At 43.7% G+C, this 23,282-nt stretch overlaps 1 protein-coding gene across 4 annotated transcripts; it reads left to right on the top strand.

The window, feature by feature from the left end:
- The first annotated feature begins 55 nt into the window (after window positions 1–55).
- Window positions 56–21,003, top strand: LOC125716379 (zinc finger and BTB domain-containing protein 7A-like). 4 transcript variants are annotated; one of them, XM_048988605.1, is made up of 6 exons: window positions 56–1,661; window positions 1,893–1,942; window positions 6,101–6,627; window positions 7,064–7,791; window positions 10,750–11,140; window positions 19,275–21,003. In XM_048988605.1, exons 3-6 carry the CDS (start codon window positions 6,175–6,177, stop codon window positions 19,287–19,289), a joined length of 1,587 nt encoding a protein of 528 aa, XP_048844562.1. In that variant the 5' UTR covers window positions 56–1,661; window positions 1,893–1,942; window positions 6,101–6,174; the 3' UTR covers window positions 19,290–21,003. The 4 variants fall into 4 exon arrangements, with proteins under 4 accessions (XP_048844562.1, XP_048844565.1, XP_048844561.1 ...); XM_048988608.1 differs by lacking the exon at window positions 19,275–21,003 and adding an exon at window positions 8,256–8,383 and having other exon boundaries at window positions 10,750–10,875; XM_048988604.1 differs by lacking the exon at window positions 19,275–21,003 and having other exon boundaries at window positions 10,750–15,133.
- Window positions 21,004–23,282: the final 2,279 nt, after the last annotated feature.

Here is a 23,282-nt window from a genome sequence, read left to right as displayed (position 1 = left end):
ATGTTTGTGTTTTTTTTAATTTTTGACCTCTGTGTATTAAGCATTGTGTGTAAGAGAGCCTTTCAAGGTGGATAGGTGCGTTTCGAGTAGCCTGACTGAATTCCTGAAATGGGGAGGTTTTCAAGTGTGTGATGAATGGTGAAGAACTGAATAGTAAGGGCAGGGTAGGAAGGTAGGGAAACCTGAAGGAAATCCCAGGTGTGAAGATCGACTTCCATGTCACGTCATCAAGACACTTTAGTGAATTAAAACCGATGCAGTAAGACGCATGACAATTCGGTGATAGTCAAGGTTTAGATTATATGCTCAAGTTGAAAATAGTCAGATGCAAGTGTGTAGAAGAGGCAGAAAAAATGCTGGGGGCCTTTCGGAAGACTTCAGGATACGAATAAATTTTTTAGACTGGTCATTAAGGACTTAAACTGATGAGTAATGGGTATCTGTATTATGGGCAGGGATGGTACACAAGTACGCATTCACCTTTAAAAATGATACTTGCGACAATCGATTGCGGTAACAGTGTAAATGCTTATTTATGTGCATTTGCACTGCTGTGACAAGAAAGTACCTTGCATTTTAACATGTATACCACAAATGAAGTAGAGTGGCATATAAACATTGAAATGCATTATTTTTTCATATCAGCACAAATGCATATAAAATAAGTACGTATTTGCAGTTACCGCAATCGATTGTTGCACGTTTCGTTTTTAAAGGTGAATGCGTGCTTGTGTACCAGTTATGTTCATCCCTGATTATGGGCAATATTGGGTAATGGATTGCTGAACATTATTGCATCGTTTTAATGTCTTGTGGTAGCTTTCTGACTAAGCTATATTTTACATGCAAACACATGTCCAGGACATTTAGAAGTAAGTTGTAGTGTTAGTGCAGTGAGTACACAGTGAGGTCTGAAGCCGGCTCTTCTATACTCTTTCATCTGACTATTATAGTTTTATTATGTAGCCCTAGTGTCCTTTGAGAGGTGTGATTGAGCAGAAGGAGGAAATCGAGGAGTTCTGTGGGTATGGTGGGCTTTTCTGAAAAGTAAGATGGAGGTGCAAATTGGTGAGTCCACGTGGCTGAGCAGAATGTGCCGAGGAAGCCGTGCTGCTGGGGTGGGACATCATGTTCTCAGGCCTTGGGGTAGATGGGGGAGGGCAATTAATTACTCAACATAGACTAGGAAAATAGGAGGAGGAAAGAATTACTGTGATTTTACAGATTTTGAGAGTCGAGGTTTTTCAAGGTCTTAGCCTGAATGTTCCAATAATGACTCTTCATCTAAATTTGCCTTTGCTTTTCTTTTGTCTGGGAGTTTTAAAAATGGAAAATATGTTTTTTGTAAATGCGTGGTCCCGCGATGATGATACTGGAGGGGTGTTTACAGCAGGGTGGGTGGCTGCTGAAGTGCTGCTCCTTTAAGAGCCAAGCTGTGTGCGAGAGTGGGAGAGGGAGGGACCTCGCTGCCCTCCAGAAAGCAGGAAGGGAGCCGAGTTGAGACTGCCACTGACGCCGTTTGGCTGGTGCACACGGACATCCGAGCGGCACGCAACTGGGGCAGGATAGAGCGCTGCTGAGGGGGCGAGCAAGACGGGCAGAGCCAGCCCTGGAGAGAGAACGGCAGAGTCACAGCAAGATCCCCCTCGCTGCTGTTGCAGGTGAGCAAATGTCATTACTGTCCCCCCTTGGGCCTGGCTGCCAACCCCCTCCCATGGTAGTCAGAGGGTGGGGGTGGGGTCACAGATGCTGGGATGAGTTTTTTATTTATTTTTTAATTTTTAAAAAATATATCGTTGAGATCAGTTCTCCCTGCACGTTTTGACTTTCTTCAAACTAGCATGTGTTTGTCTAGCTCTTTAACTTGTAAAGTGTAGGTTTGTACTTTGCAGGTAGAATGGGGTGGAAGCAAGAAAGGAATCCCAAAAAGGAAACCGACAAGGTATGGTGCAAAGCTGCAGGATGCACTTTGCTTGGGAAGCTGACTTTGAAGTCCCCTTCAGTAAATAGTGCTGCTCAGTGTATGCATTTGTTTTTGGTCAATTTTTTCGTGACCCTTGTTTCAAATTTTATGTAGGAGAAAATGCATTAATTTAGGTCAAGGGTCTAGAGGGGATTTCTTCGAGAAAGTAAAAATGAATACAGAAAGACAGACGGGACACGTGCATGTTTTCGGACCTGTGAAGGGTGCAGTTCCTGTCCTGCAATAGGTTTTTGTCTGTGCTTTCAGTAGCTGACATCCTCCCGGCACGGTACTGTACTGTATAATTCTGCTCATGCTGCTTACGTTGGACGGAGTTTGAAGGTGGCATTTGGGGGCAGGAGGTGGAGGAGAGAATAGGCAAAAACTGGGATATGTAGTTTAGGGACTGATCTCAAGTGGCAAAAGTTGGAGTTCTGGACTCATTTTCCCAAAGTGCATTGCGTTTGGCCTCACAGGAACAGGAATGGCAGCCATCCAATCTCATCAGGGAGGTATGGTAAGTGAAAGGCCAGCTGGCCAGTCGAAGGGAAAGAGTAGAAGTTAGGGTAGAAGGCTGAAAATAGAGAAGAGTGTGGTAGGTCTGTTGGTCTGGGATCAGGATTGGACTTGTCCGATGCTACTGATAAATTTCCTGCTTTGCAATAGCCTGGACAGGCTAATCAGAATTTTAACAGCATTTGCCAATATTTCACTTTTGGTGGAATAGTGGAAATACCTCCCTCTCTCCCCCCCTAAATTTTAAGTTAATATCTATTAAACTGATTTCTCGTCAGTTTATGACTGCTCACATACCAATGGTGATGAAAAAAACAGTTTTTAGTCATTGTTTAGGAAGTTTTTTTTAATGTATGGGGTAATAATGTACTTAAATTAGTCATCTGTTCAAAGATTTCCAAATGTAATGCCTGAGGAAGAAGTCAGAAAATACTCGTATCCTACAGGAGCACATTGCTAGTGTCAGACTTTTGTTGCTATGGGATTATTGATTGAAATATAATGGGAGTCAGTGAGTAGTTTTCAAAGATATCTGGTAGTAAAAACCCAAATAGACAAGTAAAGCAGTAAGTTTTGTTTTTGTGATGCTGCATCTTGCCAGAATGGTTTTGCTGGTTTGATACTTGCTGAGCTAGTTTGGGATGGGTTAGGATTTGCTGTTCAAGCGTCGCCAAAGATCTCTGTGAAGCACTTTTCAGTGGTAAGTGTAGCCCCCCGCCACCGCCACCACCAAGTGAGACCTCACGGCAGCACATGTGTCCAGTGGGGGTTCTGGCTGGTATTCGATCAGGTGTAATACCTGGTTACCTGGCTTTCCTGGACATCAGTAGGAAGCAGGGAATTCAAAGGCCCTGGGTTGCATCGCATCTGGGGATGTTCTGCTAGGGAACATGTCTGTCAAAGCTGATTGAACAGGATGAGTCAGGATGGTGTAGGTCAGGTACCTGACTGGAAAGCAGGAGAGAACTATGGGATTATTGATTGAAATATAATGGGACATGGTCCTAATCCCTCAAGCCCTGATTAAGTAACAAGCATCTTGTGTTGCTCACTAATTTTGGGTGGGGCTGGGGTGTTCCAAAGCATTTTAGGATTTTCTGATCTTATTATGAGCTTTAAGCTCTGCCATGGCATGCCTAGACCTTAACTAATGAATTATAACTTAGTTGCTGATATCCACAAGTGAGATGATCTGTAATATAAGCTAGGTTAGTAAAGGCAAACCATTCCATCTCCTTGTGAAGCTTCCTTGACAAGAAAGATGTTTCCCAGTGCATTTAACAGTAAGTGCTGTATATGTGGTACATACCTGTTTAGGTTGCAGTCTAGATTAGTGTTTCCAAACCTAGACTTCAGGGATCCCCAGGCAGTCCAGTTTTTTGCTACCGGGAGTTGGGAGGGAGCAAAAATGTGGGCCATCTGGGAGTCCCCAGGGACTGGTTTGGGAAACACTGACCCAGGTAACTAAAATATGATACCACTGCGCACTCTCTGCTGTTCCATGACATCACAGTAGTTTTAGCATCTACTGCTCAGTCACAGGTCATAGCTGACTAGACATGAAACAGTAATTTAATATTTAACCCTATAGTGACTAAAGTTATCATGGTTATCAGTATTATCGCAGTATTGATTAAAATGTGCTGAAAATGATCAAAAAGTACTGATATGCAAACTTAAATCATTTCACCAAGTTCTATATTGAAAAGAACAAATAAAATTAGCAACACTATACACTTTTTGTTTATATAAACATTAAAATTATAGCATAGCCAATAGCTTATGTAAACGTATGAAAACCATATAATTAAACACCAAAACCCTTCAGATTGCTGTAACTGCCTTCTGCCATGTTTTTACTGACACAAAACAAACCCACGTTGAATGCTGCGCCTGCGCACCTGCGTCTGCGTGCCTGCGCGCCAGCGTCTGCACTGCACACTTGCATGTGGGAGGCTGTTGCTAAGTTTCTTTGATGCTGGACAGTATTCAACGAGTTTTCCAAGGGGCAGCAATCAACCATGGTTTTAATGTTAATTAAAATCTGACACAATAATACCAACCATCAAGAATTTTACCATGAAACCGGCAACTGTTCCATCCCTAGTTGATGCACAGATGTGTTCAGAGCTGCCTCTGAGCCCCACCTTCGCAAAAACAGCGCATGGCAGAATCACTGGGTCAACGCAGCATCGCTGAAGTACTGGCAAGATTAAGATTCATTTCAAAGTGCCTTATCTGGCTACAAGATTAGATCTCGTGTATGTACTGGATTTAACAGTTTATTCAATACACATTATAGCAAAAATTAAATTATAACCTCATGTCCCCTTTTTCTACAGTCTGGAGCTAGGCATCTGTGCATTGCACTGTACATTGTACTCTGTGTATGTGACAAATTAAAAAATTTGAGAGTTCTTTTGAAATGTATTGTTTGAATAAACAAAAAACAAGCTGCTTCCTACATGATAACACCAACCAGACCAGTTAACTGACTTTGGGAATCTAGGTCCTTGCTGTCAATGTAATACAGAATTCTGATACTTTTCTATCTCGGATTGCTGGGTGTGTGCTGAGTTTGCTGATGCGTGGGCCCAGTTCCCAGGATCTTATCAGCCATTAAAACCAAGGGAAAAGCAGGAGCCCTTTGATAAGGCTTGTGGTAGGGTTCAATCTAGACGTGGTCCGTCACTTCACTGTGCGGACTTGCTGCAGCTGGGTGGGTTCGTTTTGGATCAGTGTACACACTCCTTCACATTTTTCTGCAGATTCAGTAACCATAGAAGCGCCTGTGTCCTCATTTAACTTCTTTCAGTCTTAGAATTTTAACTATTTTAATTATATTCTATAATTGTAATTAATTGGTTCATCTGCGTTGTTTGTTTAACAAAGGGAGCTGTAATATATTTAGTTAATCTTTTTGCAAAATACTGCAGCAAGCAGGAAATATGTTATTCGTAACATACTGTGTTAGCTTGTGTGAGCTTGCTGGTAGGTGTGGGAGATGAGTGGCTGGGAACCTGCTGTCCATGTTATGAGCTGCTGTGAGTTTTAATTCCCTTGCCCCCAACCTGCATAGTCGTCAGATTCGGCTCATCAGAACGGCACCCTAGATCCTGTGTGTAGTACTTTGTTCTCAGTTTATTTTTCTTCCCTTTTTTTAACTTCTACTCCCTTTTACCAGCACATGCATGTGGGTGAACAGGAACTTGGCACATATCCATGGGTAGGGTATCCCACTCCAGATTGATAAAACATCCTATCTCGCAGCTCACCAGCACCTGGGGCTGTGCCTTCCACTCCTTCAGATCCCTATTCATTCAACAGTACTACAGCTGCCTTGTATCTCCAGGGTTTGGATCTTGTATGCAGCCTGCACTCTGTGTATGTGGAGGTAGCATGTTCTCCTTGTCTTGCGCAGGTTTCTTTCAGGTACTTTGTTTTTTTTTCCCCCCACAGTCCGAAAATATGCAGTTAAGCTAATCGATGTCTCTCAATTGTTTGTATAGCATCATGTGTGGACATCAGTGGGCATTAGACTTCTCTTTGGATGCGATTAAGGTATGATGCATTGAGTATATACTCATTAACGCAGTCGCCGTCTGCCTCTCTCCTCTACAGACAAGTTAACCGACGTAAGGACATTTGCACAAGTGGTGGTTGCAGTCCGCGGTTTGGTGGCAGGCGGCTGGAAGATGTCATCGGGGGCAAGGGTCAGGAGTGGGCGATGGGGTGGGGCGGGACCCAGAGATGCAGGGGAGGGTCCAGTGGGGATCCCCTTCCCAGAGTACAGCACGGAGCTCCTGGTCGGCCTGAACGAGCAGCGCCTCAATGGCCTCCTCTGCGACGTGCTGCTCGTCACCCAGGGCCACGAGTTCCCCGCCCACCGCTCCGTCCTGGCCACCTGCAGCACCTACTTCCACCAGCTCTTCACTTCAGGTGCTGCCGCCGACCGCCAGAGCGTCTACGCCATCGACTTTGTGCGTGCCGAGGCCCTGGCCACCCTGCTAGACTTCGCTTACACTGCAACCCTGACCGTCAGTCACGCCAGCGTGCAGGACGTGCTGAGCGCTGCTCGGCTGCTGGAGATCGCCCCTGTGCGGGATGTCTGCTGCCACCTGCTGGATGCAAAAGTGCTCTCCCTGCCGGTGCGCCACCTGCTGGCTTGCATGTGCACCACAACATAGAAACACACTTCATGCCAGCACACGCAATGCCTCTGAGTCAGATAGCCTCATCCTTGAGAATTCATGCCATTTAATATAAATCTGTGTTTTTCAAGACGGTCCACGGTTTCCCCGAGGACTGGTTTGAGGAACACTGATCTAAATTTCCGTATATGGACTTGCATGTAAAATATGCTTTAAAGAATTTTACTGAAGGAGTTTGAACAACATTTATTATATGTGATTGCGATTATATAGAGGTTTCAGATAATGTGCTTATCGGCAACTTATTTAAGTACTTCGGTAAATCAGCGTCTGGGTTACGGCGGACAGCCGCACGTCCTGTGTCCCTGAAGGACCATGTTTGGGGTTTCCTTGGTGTCGCATGAACCACACTTGGCCTTGTTTATACGCGCAGGCTGGCTGTGAGCACAGCGAAGAGGAAGAAATGGAGAAAGAGGAGCAGGCAGGAGCTGGTGAGGGAGAGCAAACAAAGAGACTCTGGGCACGCGAGTACCTGGAGTACTTCCAGAAGGGGGCGCACTGGCAGGGAAGTGCTGCACCAGAATTCAGGGACGTGCATTCGCTTCCTGCTCCAGCCAGCCCTCTGCCATGTGCCCAACGTGATGAGGTGCCTCATGGACACCGCTCACCCCCAGCCCACCTGCTCAAGCCAGACCCCGAGGAGGAAAATGAAAAGGAAGACGAGAGGGACACTTCGATGTGGCAGAGGGCCATCCAGGCTGGGGCTCCCTCCCTGAATGGACACCATTGCCCTCCAGAAGACCTCAAGTGTGAGGTGGAGCCATACGGTGTATCAGCTAGCGCACTGCTGCAGGAGATGATAGACTCTGTGAGCCGGAAGGAGTCGGCAGATGGTGCGGATGAAGCCACTGTGGACTTCTACCTGAACTACTTCAACAGTGTAGCGCGTAAGGGGGCCCATGTGGCACAGGACCTGCTGCCCCTGTGGGCGACGCAGCACAGTGGGGGGAGTGGGGAGAAGAAGATGAGGTCAAAGGCCTTCCAGAAGTGTCCCATTTGTTCCAAGGTGATCCAGGGAGCAGGAAAACTGCCCAGACACATCCGGACGCATACGGGCGAGAAGCCCTACGAATGTGCAATCTGCAAAGTGCGCTTCACCAGGTGACAACTGGGGGCCGTCGTGGGAAACTACCGAACCTGCAGTATCTCTTAGGCATCCGTGTGGGGCACTATTCATCAGTGACGACTATATGTGTGTACACACACACACACACGTATGTATGTATGTATGTATATATGTGTGTAATTATATATATGTGTGTGTGTGTGTGTGTGTGTATATATATGTGTGTGTGTGTATATATATGTGTGTGTGTGTGTGTGTATATATATGTGTGTGTGTGTGTGTGTGTGTGTATATATATGTGTGTGTGTGTGTGTGTGTGTGTATGCATGTATATGTATATGCAGGCCCTAAAAAATCAAATGAAAAGACCACAGCACTTATTTCTCCATTTATTGGTATGTGTCTTTCAATAACATGTTTTTTAATTTGCAAACTGCCGCCTGGTTCTTCCCTGTTTCTCATTGATGAAGGGCTTCTTCCTTCCTTTATGGGACCTCAGTCCTGCTTCCAGGAGCCTGATACACACTGTCCTAGCAGAGCACATCACGCCTGCTCTTAGTGCTTCCCGCTCCTTTTGCCGGTCACTTGATGTCGCCCGTCATGATTCATGAGGCACTGTTGGATAAGGTAACATTCATCTCTGGCATTAGAAAGTCGCTTCTACACTCTACCTGCCTGCTTTCTGGTCGTTCCCAGTGTTTCCTGCTTCACCTTATTCTTCTGTACTGCTGTCTTACAAACTTTGAGCCTGGAAGCAGCCTGCAGCTCAGTGTAGCCTCTGCCAGCAGAACCAGGATTGAACCAGGATTTAAAAATGCGGTTTGTTTAAAAATATACAGTGGTCTCATATTTTTTTTTTGTGGCTGTATATATATATATATATATATATATATATATATATATATATATATATGTATATATATGTATGTGTGTATTTATACATATATAAATACATATATACATATACACGTACAGTACATATACACATACAGTACATACACACAGGTGTAGCTAGAAATAGTGCACCCCTCCATGATGACCCTCAGTATCTTTTACCGACCGCACAGTGTTTCCGTGCCCCTCCATATATATATACGCAGACACACATGGAATTGACTTAGGACCAAAAGCATCGTCACCCCATTCAATACACCAACGGTGCCGTAAAATTAAACACATCCATATTTGCCGTGAAATATCTTGACATTCATACTTGTCATTGCCACCATCGTGCTGCTGGGGTTAGAACGAATAATTTGACAGAACAAAAGGCTGTATAATTAATATAGCAGATATATGAATATGCATATATAAGCAATCTTATTGCTGTTACTGTGGTATTACCATACATTTTATTACCATCCCCACGAGAGTACCAAAAAGAGCATCTCCATTCCTGTTGTTGCTGCTGGAATATTTTTTTCCCCATTTCCCTGATGACCATGGTATTACTGCTTTCCCCATTCCTGCGAAGCCCAGTACATCACACAGCCTGGATACGAAGATATAGTGCAGCACAGCTGCTAGGGCAAAGAACTTGTTTTTTGGAACAGGGGAGCACTGGACTTGTGACAATTCAGATCTGATGTTTAGAGCCAAAAAAGTGGCCATTGGGAACACAGCAGCCTTAATCCTCTTTGATCAAGGTCAATTGTGCACCTTGTGCTGTAATAAATCACTCTGTAATAAATTACACTGGCCTCTGTAAGACTGCCATTCTGTTTAAAGGGCTAGACCCAGCCATAGATCCTGCCCTCCCCCCACTACTGTTTTCTTGGCCTCTCGCTTGTTTAACTGCATGGTGCATCTGGGCACAGATTAAGCTCAGACACACATCCTGCCCTGAATTTATGTGCAACTCCAGCTGCCGGTTTGGTGCATTATAAACAAAGCCGTTCTGCCTGCTCTCATGAGCTCTCCGTCTGTCGCACGTTGCTGCATGTGGGTCCATGTTCCTTTCTATAGAGAGAAATTCCAGCAAATCCCCCCCGCATGTTATGACGGTATTCCTGGGGCTGCTGGTAGCACGTTGACGCTAAATATACTGCAGGAATTTAAAAATCCAGGACTGTTTGCTGTAACAGATTCTCTAATTGGCATAATTTAATGCCCCCCCCCCAAATTTTATCCTTCAGCATAGTGTATTAGTGGTTTTTCAGTGGGGTTTCACACCATCATCGTTGAGGGATTGATTCCCACCCCCGTTTGGACTGCGCAATATGCACATTCCTGTTGTGTTTGCTCACGTTTTTCCTGAGAAATTCAGCTTCCTCCTGTAGCCATAAAACATGCAGTTAGGTGCACTGGAGTCTTTAAATTGCATGTCCTTCTGGGAAACATTCAAGGTCCCTCACAGTCTAGCAATGGATAGAGTGGTCATGGAGAATGAATTTCACGTGAGTGTTGCACAATTTTTGTCATAGTTCAGAAATAACATTCAGATTAGGCTACATTCCTGTAATTAATTAATTGCTGATTGGACACATTGTGCGAGGGAAATATGCTACCATGGAAACCCCAGTTAGCTTTATTGATAACTTGAGTTGTTATTTTAGGAGGTTCTAGGTCCTATTTAGGGGCTTCAGTCTTCCTATTTGTGTCAGCTTCCCTGAAAAATAAAAACCATTTAGTGATATTTTGTGTATTTTCATATACGTTTCTTACCCCAGCTCGGCTAATTTAATCGTAGGGGCCCAAGACATGGATCATCCTGTATTCGTTCAGGGGATTGAGCCCCCCCAAGGGTCAAATCCTGGTTGTTATTGCATTCGTTCGTTTGTTTGTTTTTTGGTGCCTTGGTTGTTCTCATTTTTCCCATGGGCCGGATGGAACATGATGACCTGAGTTATGCACGGGGTTGTGGGTAGGATGCAATGTTCTGAATTAGTTGCTGTTTTCCTTGTTTTATGTTGTATAAAACCTTCATAGGGAGACTACTTACATAATAATGTGACGTGCAAATGCACATGTGCGTGTGTGTGTCCCTCCCACAGGCAGGACAAGCTGAAGGTCCACATGCGGAAGCATACGGGCGAGAAGCCCTATCTGTGCACACAGTGCGGAGCTGCTTTTGCGCACAGCTACGACCTGAGGAACCACGCCCGCGGTCACACGGGCCTGCGACCCTACCAGTGCCCCCGCTGCTGCAAGACCTTCGTCCGCTCTGACCACCTGCACCGGCACCTGAAGAAGGACGGCTGTGACGGAGAGCCACCGCGCCGTGGCCGTAAGCCACGCCCCCGGGACCCCTCCTCTCTTCCTAATGCACTCGGGCCCCGGGTGCACACTGGTGGCGGGAGGCGGGGCCTACGGGAGACGGTTCAGGTTGCTGAGGTGGATCCTCTTTGTGGTCACGCTTACCCTCCCTCCACTCACAGCTCTCAGGTACGGGGCCCCTTGCAGGAGGGGAGGGGACACTGTCAAGCAGAGCCACGCTGAACCACAGCAATCATGAGTGATAACATGAGTGCTCCTCCATCACCCAAATCAGGGAGTCACACACTCTGCCATTTCTGTTTATTTTATTTTCATTTGTGTTGCTCTGAGCACAGGACTGCTGAGTGGCTCCTACCAGCAGGGGACACAACACTTTTGCAGGGGTTTGCAAAAATCTATGCAGGGAAATCGTTTCTGAGGGCTGTTCCACAGCACAGATCCCAGCGCAGCCTTTGAGTTTGCATTACAAAATGTGGCACATTTCTAATGCATGGGATTAATGGTCAATGAACAAAAATTATCAACATACTTACATACACACATACATGCAAGGATACCTCAACCAATCACATAACTCCCTTATTACTTTCCAGAGAGAATCAACCAAGTGATTCTATTGTCTCTTACTCTATACAAAAGAAGTAGGGACTTTTTGCAAAGACCACCACTGTCTCTCCACTGGGGGGCATTAATTCCTTTCTTTTCTATGACTCCGGCCAAGCTGTTCTGTCTTAATTCTTTATTTTATGCTCATCCAATGCTCTGGATACTGTTATATGGTGCCGCTAACTTTAGTCTCTTTTTAAATCTTTTCAAAACATATTTACCTTGCTTTGTTAGAGTACAGTGAGAGTAGGATAGTAAAAAGCCAAACTAATTTCTGCACAGGTTGAAAAAGGACCTTAAGGATCCCTGGTAACACATAACAGTCCCAAGGAGTGAAATGATGTGTCTATTACCAGACGGAGAAAGAAAATAAGTGTGAAAGGTTCCGCAGTTTATGATTTGGGTTTTATCTGGCACCTGTCTGAAACCTGGTTTAAAACAACGTTCCCAACATGCCCTGCCAGCTCTGTCTAGCTGGTTCAAGCCTCTAGCACGGACTCCCACAACAGGAATTACGTGATGCTGAAAGATTTATCAAGGTTCTTCAGCGGTCCCCTAAACTCCGCCTTCGTCCCTCAGCAGACATATTGCATACTATTGCACATCTGTCACCCTGTGAGGACAGGTAGAGTGACAGCTAGACCCCTATTCATCCATGCACATCGTCTTTTTGGGCTGGACAAAGGAGCCGTTGTTCTTATGGGCTCTTTGAAGATGTGGCTGATTTTCCCAAAATGCTTTGCTGACACTAAGCGTGCTAAGCCCCTCCCACCATGGGTTTAGACTCAGATCAAGCATTAAAATATCTCACTCTAAGCTACAAGTTACAGTCTGTGTTGCCGTGGAATTAATAATAATAGTCATCGTATTGCCCATATGAACTGTATAAAGATCGCAAGCACAACGTATATCTTATCCTCCCTTTAGCGCCATGCAACAATTTGTATAGACAGAAACCACTGGTATTTTTTTTTAGTTAATTCATTTAACAAGCAAGAGTATGGTGCACGTAGCATCCTGCAGGGGGAGACATTTATCGACGTGTGGCTAAGACTGCAATAATGCGAGAATATTCGGATACACATAACAGAACTTGCAAATCTAAAATCAGATGGAGGGAAGCAACATTATGGCTTTTCCACGTGAAACCCTCAAAGACCATTACTGGAAGTTCTAATTAGAACATCAGAGGTTACATATGTATGGAAACGATGTAACATAATTATAACAGAAGTATTTCAAATTCACATAAAAAGAAACCACCAAGCAAAATGGTGGTTTACTGTGACAGTAGGAATTCATTGTAGAATATCTGGTATGTAATTGCAGATCACAGAAGCAACATTTTGAATAGTTGCATGGAAGTAGGCTCCTTTGTGTACACAAGGGTTTCTCTGGTCATGTCAGAAGGTGGACTGTTGTTCCAGCTGTCCAGTCTAAGACTGATGCGACATCAGTGAGATGTTGATGAGAATGTGCCTTAAGTGGAGAGAGAACCAAAATCCTCTTAGAGTTCCTTGATAGGGAAGTTGAGGCAAGAGAACTCATGAGTGTTCCAAAGAGTTTAGGTGGATATTTCTGATAATTTACAAAATTTTACCATTCAGAAGAAATGAGATGAAGATTCAATCCTGACTAAATTACATAGCTCATTTAAGAAAAGATCATGTTGCTTAAATAGAAAGTAGATAATAATCCATAATTCCAGATTACTGATTTCTGAATGACAAGGCACTTTGTATTGTCATACTTGGTTCCATAATCATGAAACACAACAAGTTTAGCATCAGAACTCTGATATCTGGACGGTATGGGGTTACAGCAGGACTGGTAGCCTTATGCTCACGTCTGAATTCTGCTTACACTGTCTGTGAGTTTGCACTACGTTCAATCGGGAACAAATGTTTTGCACAAATTAGCGATTATTAGACTTCGAGGGAAGGGGGAAAATATGGGGTTCTGTTGGAGAGTGCAGGTGCAGAAATGCTCCAGGGAAGAATTGAATTGAATTGAATGGGTCCATGTGCTGACATGATGTAGGGAATGAACAGAGACGGGGTCCAGTGATCACAAGATGGTCTTCAGTGGTGGCCTTCATTAATATCCTGCACCCTGTACGATCCATTACTCATTTTGTGGTACGGTAGTTTGCTTCTGTATGTTGATGCGTATATTTTGTATAAGACCACAGCAGAGCTTCATTCTCAGAGTTGTTTTTAGAAGCCATCAAAGGCTAGTTGGTTTGCATGCCTGTCACACAAACTGCTGACCGCCGTTGCCGCTGCTTATACATCATATCCAACTTCCTGTGTTCCCTCCTGATTTTCTCCTAAGTTTGGAAGGGTTAAAAAATTGTCTTCCATTAAAAAAAAGAAAGAATACACTCTATAACAATAATAAATACTTGTTGGTGGCAGAGGTGCGTTACTCACCACAGAGGATACATTCTGCCTTGGATTTTCACATTTCTAATTTGAAAGGAGCAAAATTGGCTAGACGAGTGTCTTAAAGATTCATGCTTCTGTTCCTCATTCCAATCCTTGACCGCAATGTCTGACTCTAGTGTGAGGGACAGGCTGAATGAATGCCGTATTCACTTGCCTGTCCAGTGAACAGCGTGGCTCTGTGATTGTGACGAAGCACTTTTTGCCAAAAGCCATTCAAATTTTTTTATTATTATTGTTATTCTCTTAGATTTTTTTTTTGTACTGATATTATTTGTATTTATATACAAAAAAATATGGAAATGTATAAAAAAAAAAAAAAACCTGTAGAAGATGAGAAGAAATAGCTGCCTTGGACGTCTACCTTGTTGTTGCCCTAAGGCCACACCCACCACATCTGCACCACGTGGGGAACAGCTACCACCTGCTTCTAGAAACACTGCCTCCCCAGCTACAGCCCAGAATTAACGACAAATCGAAATCCATCCAATTCCGAGGGGCTAGCAGCACGTTATTTCGAGCCCGAGACTCAGAGACTATTGCTGCCTGTGGGTAGCCCTCATGATTCAGCATCTCTATTAGCGGTAGATAAGTGACTGTAAGTCCAGGATTCATTTCCAACTATACTGCCAAAAGCAGCAGGTCTTTCACTGACCATAGTCCTGTGTGGACCCCCGCAGGAAGGATCATAAGCTTACACAAAACGCGCAACCTAATAACATCGGCATATAGATGAAAGCCTCATGTCTTTGGGCATGCCCAGATATGCAGCAGCCTTTTATATGTAGTTGTAAGGAACCAATAGAAATGTATGAGTACAATCAGCGTGCAAAGCCATGCTTCCACAGGCCGAAACAGGCTCACTGGGGAGGGAACGGCGAGTGGTCGCATTTCCGTGGCCGCTGGAGAGAATCTGTGGGTGCAGAGGATTCCCCATATCTCAGACTGGGACATCTGCTCCTACTAACAAATACTTGTATCTCTTGAATTTAGTCAAAGTCTATTGCAAAGGAAGGATAGGGATTGAAGAGACTGCATTTTTGCCTATGCAATTAAAGACTGGTATGTATTGTGTATGAGAATACTAAACCAACATACATCAAATCATCAAGTGGTTTCCATTTGTTGTTTGTCCTTTCCTTTACTCCTAAAGAATTAATTATAGTCACTATTGTTCAGTGAAGAAGTTATAAGGATAATCCAGGTGTTTGGGCTAATTTTGTGTCCATGTCAACGATTTTTTTTTAATTATCAGGCACCATGTGCTTCCACATTCCAGATCATCTCTCAAGAACGAGGTACTCCTGAGAACTGAAGGCAGAAAGCACAAAGCCATTGTACAACTTTGGAAACATTCTTGCATTTCGGACATGCCTGCAACACTAGGACCATATATCCCATCCTGGAAATGCTTTTATTTGTATTAATAACTGAAGACAAATGCACATTCAAGGCAGGGGTGGGAAATGGGCAACCCTTTCTGCTCTTACATCAGTACAAGGTGGCAACATGTTCAGTTTAATTAAATTAATGCTGCACTAGGATGAAACTAAAACCTGCTTCACCCAACCATGACCACTAGGTGGAGAAAAAGTACACCAACATAAAGCCCCCCTTTTGTGGGAAGAACTTAATACTCCAGTCTTGCAACCTCCTTTGTCCAGTTCCCTAGAACAACAACCCACTGCAGGAGAGTTTGCATGCCACCTGGTCAAACCATTAAGCGCACATGTTAAAATATATTACAGTGCAGGCTTCAGTTGCTGTTGCACCTGGCCGTTTTTAGGCTATCGCCAATTTTATAATCTGGGGATTTTCAGCTTTTCAGGATATTTACCTTCCTCAGAGCTAAATGAACATTATTGCCATTTCTCTCCTTTCAATTACAAGCTGCTTCTCTTTACTATAAGCAGGCTCTTAGTTGGTTGCAGCTGACAAAGAGATCTTCATCTGTGCATGCATTACATTTCTGTGAATGCATTAATCAAGCGTAAGAGGATGGATGCAACTCATTCAGCATTCTTGCGGTCTCTGCCGCACTCAAAGTGAGGCTGCGGGGGTATATTTTGATGGGTAGTTTTTCTTTTTGCTTTTCACTTGTCTGAATAACCGCTCTCGTCTGTCGTCTGCTCTCTCACGCCCCCTGGGCGGGGATACTGCGAGGGGGGTTTAGTTTAGAGTTTTGCCCCCGGCGCCCTCCTGAGAGAACCAGGGCGTGGCGGCTCTGAAACACTGCGACAATAATGTGAAAACTCTGCAGTTATTAATATGCAAAAATGCAAATGAGTAGGTAATTAAGAGACTGGGTTCTCCAGAGGCCCTTTGATTGCTAATGAATTCTAATCTGCAAGGGGGGGGGGGGGGAGAGAAGAGGGAAGGGAAAAAAACAAGAGAAAAAGAGCAAAAGGGATAAAAAATGACACCTGCATGCAAACGCCTCCTCAATTCATAGTGAGGGCTGGACGCAGGAGCACTGAAAGCATGTATCAGGAAGACAGAGGCCATCAAGTCAATGAGGGGCACAGGGGCTACTCAAAGGTTGACAGATTGTGGTCTTGGTGGTTTGTGTGCTGTGATAAAAGCCTGTTTATCAGACTCATTCCCTGAGTTGCAAAGACTGTGAAAGAGTCTGAAGCAATTGGAGGACTTAAAAAAAAAAAAGTCGTCTTTAATGGGGACCGAAAGAAAATAACAGAAAAGAATTATGAGCAAAATGGGTTTGAGAATCAGAGGACAATGAAACCCAACATCACGAACACCCACAACCCTCTTAGAACACTGGGGGGGGGGGGGGGGTGTTGTCAGGTATTTTGGCAGGAAGCGTGTGGCGGTAGCAGCTGTGTTGCTGAAGATGGATGATGTCACTTTGTCACCGTGCTGGGGCAGTAACTCAAGCAGGCGCTGCTGGTTATTGCAGTACTCTGCCGACACTGGCTTATGGACCCCCCCCCCCACATCCATCTCCCATTCACTTCTCTTTTTCACCTTCTTCCACCCACAGTCTTTACAGTTCTTCTCTTAATCTGTCAATTACACAAAACACAGTCTTCCGAACTCTGGCGTGAGTCTAATATTTTTTTTGTGGGTGAGATCGAACTTTTGATCAAATGTTTGCGTTCTCACGTGATAAGTTTCTTAGAACTATTTCCAGCTGTACAACTGATTTTTGTACAAGTGTTGAGATCAAGTTAGATGTTGTTTTTACAAAAACTCATTTCCTTTTGTGCTGGACCTGACTTATTTGTCACAACACTAAATTTCCATTTAAATACTTACTGATCTATCTCAAATCTAATTAGCCAGATATGTATCCTAGGAGTGCCTCTTTGATCAAAATCCTCAGCTGAACCAGGGTTTTAAATAAGGTATATTTGCTTTCTTAGAGGACAGAGTACTTAAAAAGTCAGATCCTTCTTAGATGATGTCATTCTTACATCATCACTAGGAAGAACGCTGCACGGGAAGATAATTCTTGTCAGGATATCATGAGGATTAAGTTGGCCGTGCTGTCTTGGCATGCTGCTGCAAATCACCCCCTACAGGCCTTTTAGGCGTGTGTATCTTAGGCAACACCTTTGAAGACTCCCTGCAAGTTTAGGAAAGGGCTGCAGGCCGTGCCGTCTGACACTGGAATCGGGACACTTAACAGAGAATGCCTGACTCATAACATCACTATCCTTACTGTTTTTTCTTTGTTCGTGTTTGATGAACCTTAATGAACTCGAGGTGCTCGAACACCCCTCCCCCTCAACTTCAGTGGCATCTCTCTCATTCCTGTGACCACAGAGTGTTGGGGCGTCTGCACTTGTCAACAGGAAGTTCCTGCCACTCCTACTGTACCTAAAGCGTGGGCGGGCGCACTGGGGCAACCCAGAACAAAAAAAGATGTCGACATTCTGCCCTGCTCATCTTACAGGAAGCTGTGAGTCTCGCACCTGGTTTTAAGGTCCAAGAATGAACCTAAATGATGGAGATCCAAGTAAATTTGTGCGTTGCAGTTCCAGACATATGTGGCTGCACTGTACAGCTTTTAATGCAGTTGAGCATGATTTAAGAACTGACTTGAAAATACTGTTTTGGCAGTTTTAATTTGTCATTTTCTATTCCCATCCATCTCCCTGGCTTAAAAAAAAGGTTCTATTTAATTTTGGGAGACAGGCATTACAGTTCAGCTCTAAAGAAAAAAGGCGAGTGTCTTACCTAGCTCACCAAACCACAATTGCGTTTGTGTGCATGCTTGCATATGTGTATGTCTGGGGCTGCAGCTGATGCCCCTGTGTGCATTTCTCTACGTTGCTCTGGTTTTTCAAAGGAAGCAGCTATTTAAAACCGCACACCCCAGGCACATTCGTTAGTGTATCACTGAAGGTGCTTTGCTATAATCCAGTACAAGCCTAATGCAAAACAACTTCAGCATCTGCAGAGCAACTGTTTTTTTTTTTTTTTTCCTGATGCCCTGCAGATGCTTTCAAAGCAACATGCCAAGCATACAATTGTGCGCTGTTCCCATGGACATTTTTTTTTATTGAAGCAATTAAGATGAAATGCTTAGTTGCACAACTGGCAGACCTAAACACACCTGAGATGAAAGCCATTTAGCTGACACGTCCCGGTCTTTAATCACCATGCGAAACACTGCCTCACTAGCCTGGTTTTTTTTTTTTTTGAAAAATACTACAAATGAAAGGAATCCATTAATACCACTTCACATAGTATATGTGTAATATCTAAGTGTTGGTATTTTAATATTATTAATATTATTATTCATTACTGTGCTGAATGAAGGTCCTCGCCTCCATTGCACTGTCACAAAACATTCCAAATGCCACTATCCGTTGTATTTCATCTGGCCCTAAGATAAAATGGTACCCATCTACTTATGACCACACTTTTGTGAATCAGTACTCACAGCGATGCAGTTGTCAAGGTCAGCCTTTACAATCGCCTCCGGCTTTGTTTATACTTGTGCGAATGAGTAGTTACAAAAGTGGTAATTACCACTGGCCCAGTTCAACACATTGTTCATGTGATATTAAGAATATCATTCAAAAACAAACACCGGGTAGAACGGTATGAAAAAAACCAAACAGCATTTTTGCGATTAAATTCATTGCACGAGTGGTCTCTAAGTTGTAGGGTATCGCTGCATATATGTGTGTACATGTATATAGTCCCTGCCATTTTGTTCAGAATGACCCCACGCTTGTGTCCTGTACTGTCTGACATGACATCCACGTTCTCCTGCAACCCAGACCAGGACACAATAAGAAAATGGGTGGAATGGATTCAAGTGCCATGACTTGCACTGCACATGGAAAATTAACACAGGTAAGCTGGGATTTTTGCGGGCCCGAGTTACTTGCCATTTCAGAATTCTATAGTTCTGCTTTTCCTCACCAAAAGCAATGATGTTGATGCAGAAACCTGGCACCCTGAGGATCCCGTCAGAGAAAGGACAAGGCTGTGCTGAGATTTAATGGGGCTTGCTGTGCACTTGCTGTAAGATGAGGCTGCATGAAGCACAAAATGAATTATGCAGGACTGTAGATTACCTGCCTTTAACTAATCCAGATGCCAAAGACATCTCATTGTAGAGTCATTGTAGGGCAGTGGTGTCAAACTCCAGTCCAGGAGGGCCGGAGCCCTTTGTAGTTTAGTTCTTTCCCTGTTCCATCACGAATGATTCAGCTCAAGAGCTGTGTGGTAATTAGCACAATGAGGTGCAAGGAGTTGAATCAGGTGTGTTAAATGAGGGGAAACCCAAAAATCTGCAGAGCTCCGGCCCTCCAGGACTGGAGTTTGACATCCTTGCTGTAGAGTCTTTTTGAGTGAGGAGGCTAGACATATTAAGAATTCCAAACCATTTGCAGTACCAGATGGCACAAACTCCCTTTTAACAACACAGCACAATCACTTAGTTCAAAAAATGCCCGGTATCTGACATTAAATCAGTCTCCCTATAGAGACTGGCATCACAATGAAAAATATTATTACATTTTATTGCATACAATAACACACGCTTTATTTCTTTGGTTGAAGTCATGACATGAGAATGATCACATGATCCCCACTGGTCAATTAGCATCAATTTGAAAATGACACAATGTTTTAACTTGCTACAGGCTATATTCATCCACGATACTTCCATTGGAAAGTTTCATTCTTTCATTCATTGGAAACTGTTTCCATTTGATGAAGTATGGCTGTTGCTATGGTTTCGTTAGTCTTTGTGGTATTTTTCCTTTGTTAATTCCCCTACTCCTGATTTCCCCACCCTCTACGTGCACCCTACTTCATGCACTTCATGTCAGACACAGCTGTTACTCTGAATCGGCCTACAAGGCTGACAAGTGCCATCGCTGACACCAAAAAGGTCCAGGTCAACACCCCCGTTCACTCAAGTTCCCAGAAACGTTCCCAGAAGACATGCAATCGCATTAGTTTGTTTTTATCTGGTTTTGCTATGTACACTGTGATATAAATCATTCTTTTATTAAATGCCCAGCAAATCAATGGCCAGACACACAGTCTCACGCCGTGCCATTCAGTCTTGTGATATTTATGTGAGTTTATAATTAATATCATGTATGTTCATCCCTAATAGCATTTTATTACTCTTTTTGTGATGGATGTATAATTCACTTGAGCAGTTGTTACAAATTATTAGGCTATTAGGTTAAAATAGTACTTCACTGTACTTAGCTATTAGTACTCATTAGAATACCAAATTCAGTGTGTTTTTCTTTACTATCAATTTCAGTACTACATTGGGCAAAATTAATAAAAACACCAGAGAAATGCAGAATCAAATTTGACACATCGGATCAATCAATATTGATTAATGCTTAGTAATATTATAAATTAAGTCTCTGTAGTACAGAGTAACCCAATGCAAGGCTATCTGGGAATGCAGAAGAAATACGGAAGGTCATTTGTCCTGAATGTACTTGAGCTCCTTTTTAAATAAAAATTGTAACTTGTGATGGCAATATTTTTCCAAACACCTTTAGAGAGAATGATCAAAGACGGCTCCTACTGGGTGCTGGGAGGGAGCAAAAACTTCGACCCACTGTGTGTCCCTGAGTACTTGATTGGGAAACGCTGATCTAGAGTTCAAATGATGTTTGTGGCTTTTTAAACACTTTCAGGTGCTTTGACACGATGACTCCTATTTCCTCATCACTGGATATGTGTTGCCTGTAGTGGAAGATATGCTATATATTTGTATATATACTGAAGAGCCAAGAGATTATGACCAAGTAATGTTGAGTTTGTAGTTAAAATGGTGCATGTCAAAGCCTGAGATATATTAGACTGTAAGCTAACATTCAGTACTCATAGGAGACATGTTGAATGCAGAGGAAATGGGCAGAGATAAAGATGTGAGTGACTCTGACAAGGACCAACTCATTTTGGCCAGAAGACTGGGCCAGAGCAGCTCCGAAAGGGCCAGGCTTGTGGGGCACTCATGGTCAGCCGTGGTCAGTACCCACTGAGAGTGGACTGAGGAGGGAAAACCCACAACCCACCAACAGGGTGCTGGGCGCCCAAGACGCATCGATTCAAGATACGAATGAAGGCTTCCCCGTGTGGTACAAACCAACAGAAGGGCTACTGTGGTACAAATGGCAGATAATTTATGATGATGATCACGGGAGAAATGTGTCACGACACACAGGGCATCGAGTCCTGTTGTGTATGGGACTATGTAGCTGCAGATTGCCCATGCTGACCCCTGTCCACCATCAAAAGTGCCTACAATGGGCACGCAAGCATCGGAACAGGACCTTGGAGCAATGGAAGACGGTTGCTCTGTCTAATGAATCCTATTTTCCATTGCATCATGTGGACTGCTTCATATGTGTTGAGCATCTGTGGCATGCCTAATCTAATCCATGGCTACACAGACCCATACAGGACCCCATGCATTGTGTGTCATGACACATTACTCCCAAGACCATCATCAAAATGATTTGCCATTTATGCCACAGTAGCCCTGTCGGCGGGTTGTGGTTCCTCCCTCTTTGGACCACTCGGTCATAGATATACATTTATGCAACTGTGAATCAGTAGCGCAAGCCTCAGGTTTCAGTAAGATTACGCTCAGTTGTGACTATTCCACTGCAGTTGCTTAATGCAGGATAGAGCATGCCTGAAGTTACTCCCTAAGGGAAGATTTTTTTTTTTAAACCAATTCCATCTCTCCATTGCAAATGAAGGCCATTGTTTCATTTTCCTCAATGAAACCTCTCCTCTGTGAGCCTAGTCCTGTAGATGACTTCTCTCCCCGTGTTGCAGGGATGTCTGTGTACTCTACCAGGCTGCGCCATATTGCTGCATCATTCCTTTCAAGTTTTCTCCCATAGTTAGTCATGACAGTGGCTGGAGTTTGAAGGACCTGCTTGGCACGGCAGACTCCTGACAAAAGTTAAACATCCGATTCCCCACTTAAAAAAAAAATCCCAAATAATTCAGTCAGTCCTCCTTCTGAGGTCTGCATTGCGACTATCTCTCGCGGTTTAGATATATTGTTTTGTCGGTATAAGACATGAAATGCAATTTTTTTCGGCAGTTTTGCAAAAGCTGCAGATGATGTGACGGCCAGCAGACCACATGCAACATGCTTAGTAACTCACAAATGCATAAAATACAAATACAATGTGGTTTGCAAGCCTATTTACGTGATATCTCGCAGTGATCTTTGTATCTAGTGTATCTTGTTTCTATGCCTAACCCTCTAACCCCCATGATGTGGAAGGGTTAATTGTATATGAGTTAGTAGTAGTAAAACCAAACCATATTAAGAGAAAAATGATCATTGTTGACACATCATACCATGTCCTCTGCATTTAACCCATATGTGACATTATAACATAGCAGTGGGCTGCTGATTTAGTGCCTGTGGAGCAGTGCTTGGGAGAGGTACCTTGCTGGTTAGGGATTCGAACCAGCAACCTTTCAATTATAACTGCACTTCCCTAACCATTACAGCACCACTGCCCACTACCACTGCTCTTTATAGTATGCAATATAATGCACACTGTTTTGGAAAATGGTTTGGTGTCTTACAATATGTCTTTCTGGTGAAATGCTAACTTCACCAAAAAGTTAGGCTTAAGAAGGTACTATTAATACAATATTAAATGTCCACCACTGAGACCCTGTACTGAATTGAACTTGAATTTGAACAAGGAGAATGGCTGACCATATCTTCAGAAAACAATACACGATAACCAATGCCTGGTCCACTTGAAACTATC

The sequence above is a fragment of the Brienomyrus brachyistius genome, chromosome 21 (assembly GCF_023856365.1).
Source record: "Brienomyrus brachyistius isolate T26 chromosome 21, BBRACH_0.4, whole genome shotgun sequence".
Classification (NCBI taxonomy): domain Eukaryota; kingdom Metazoa; phylum Chordata; class Actinopteri; order Osteoglossiformes; family Mormyridae; genus Brienomyrus; species Brienomyrus brachyistius.
The sequence above is the reverse complement of the archived record's forward strand: the minus strand, read 5'-3'. Positions and strand labels throughout refer to the sequence as shown.

Excerpts from the sequence above, each read along its gene's own strand:
- LOC125716379 (XM_048988604.1), top strand. The coding sequence starts at position 6,175 with ATGTCATCGGGGGCAAGGGTCAGGAGTGGGCGATGGGGTGGGGCGGGA. Across the intron at positions 6,628-7,063 it reads CAAAAGTGCTCTCCCTGCCG|GCTGGCTGTGAGCACAGCGA; the intron begins GTGCGCCACCTG and ends TTATACGCGCAG. Across the intron at positions 7,792-10,749 it reads TGCAAAGTGCGCTTCACCAG|GCAGGACAAGCTGAAGGTCC; the intron begins GTGACAACTGGG and ends TCCCTCCCACAG.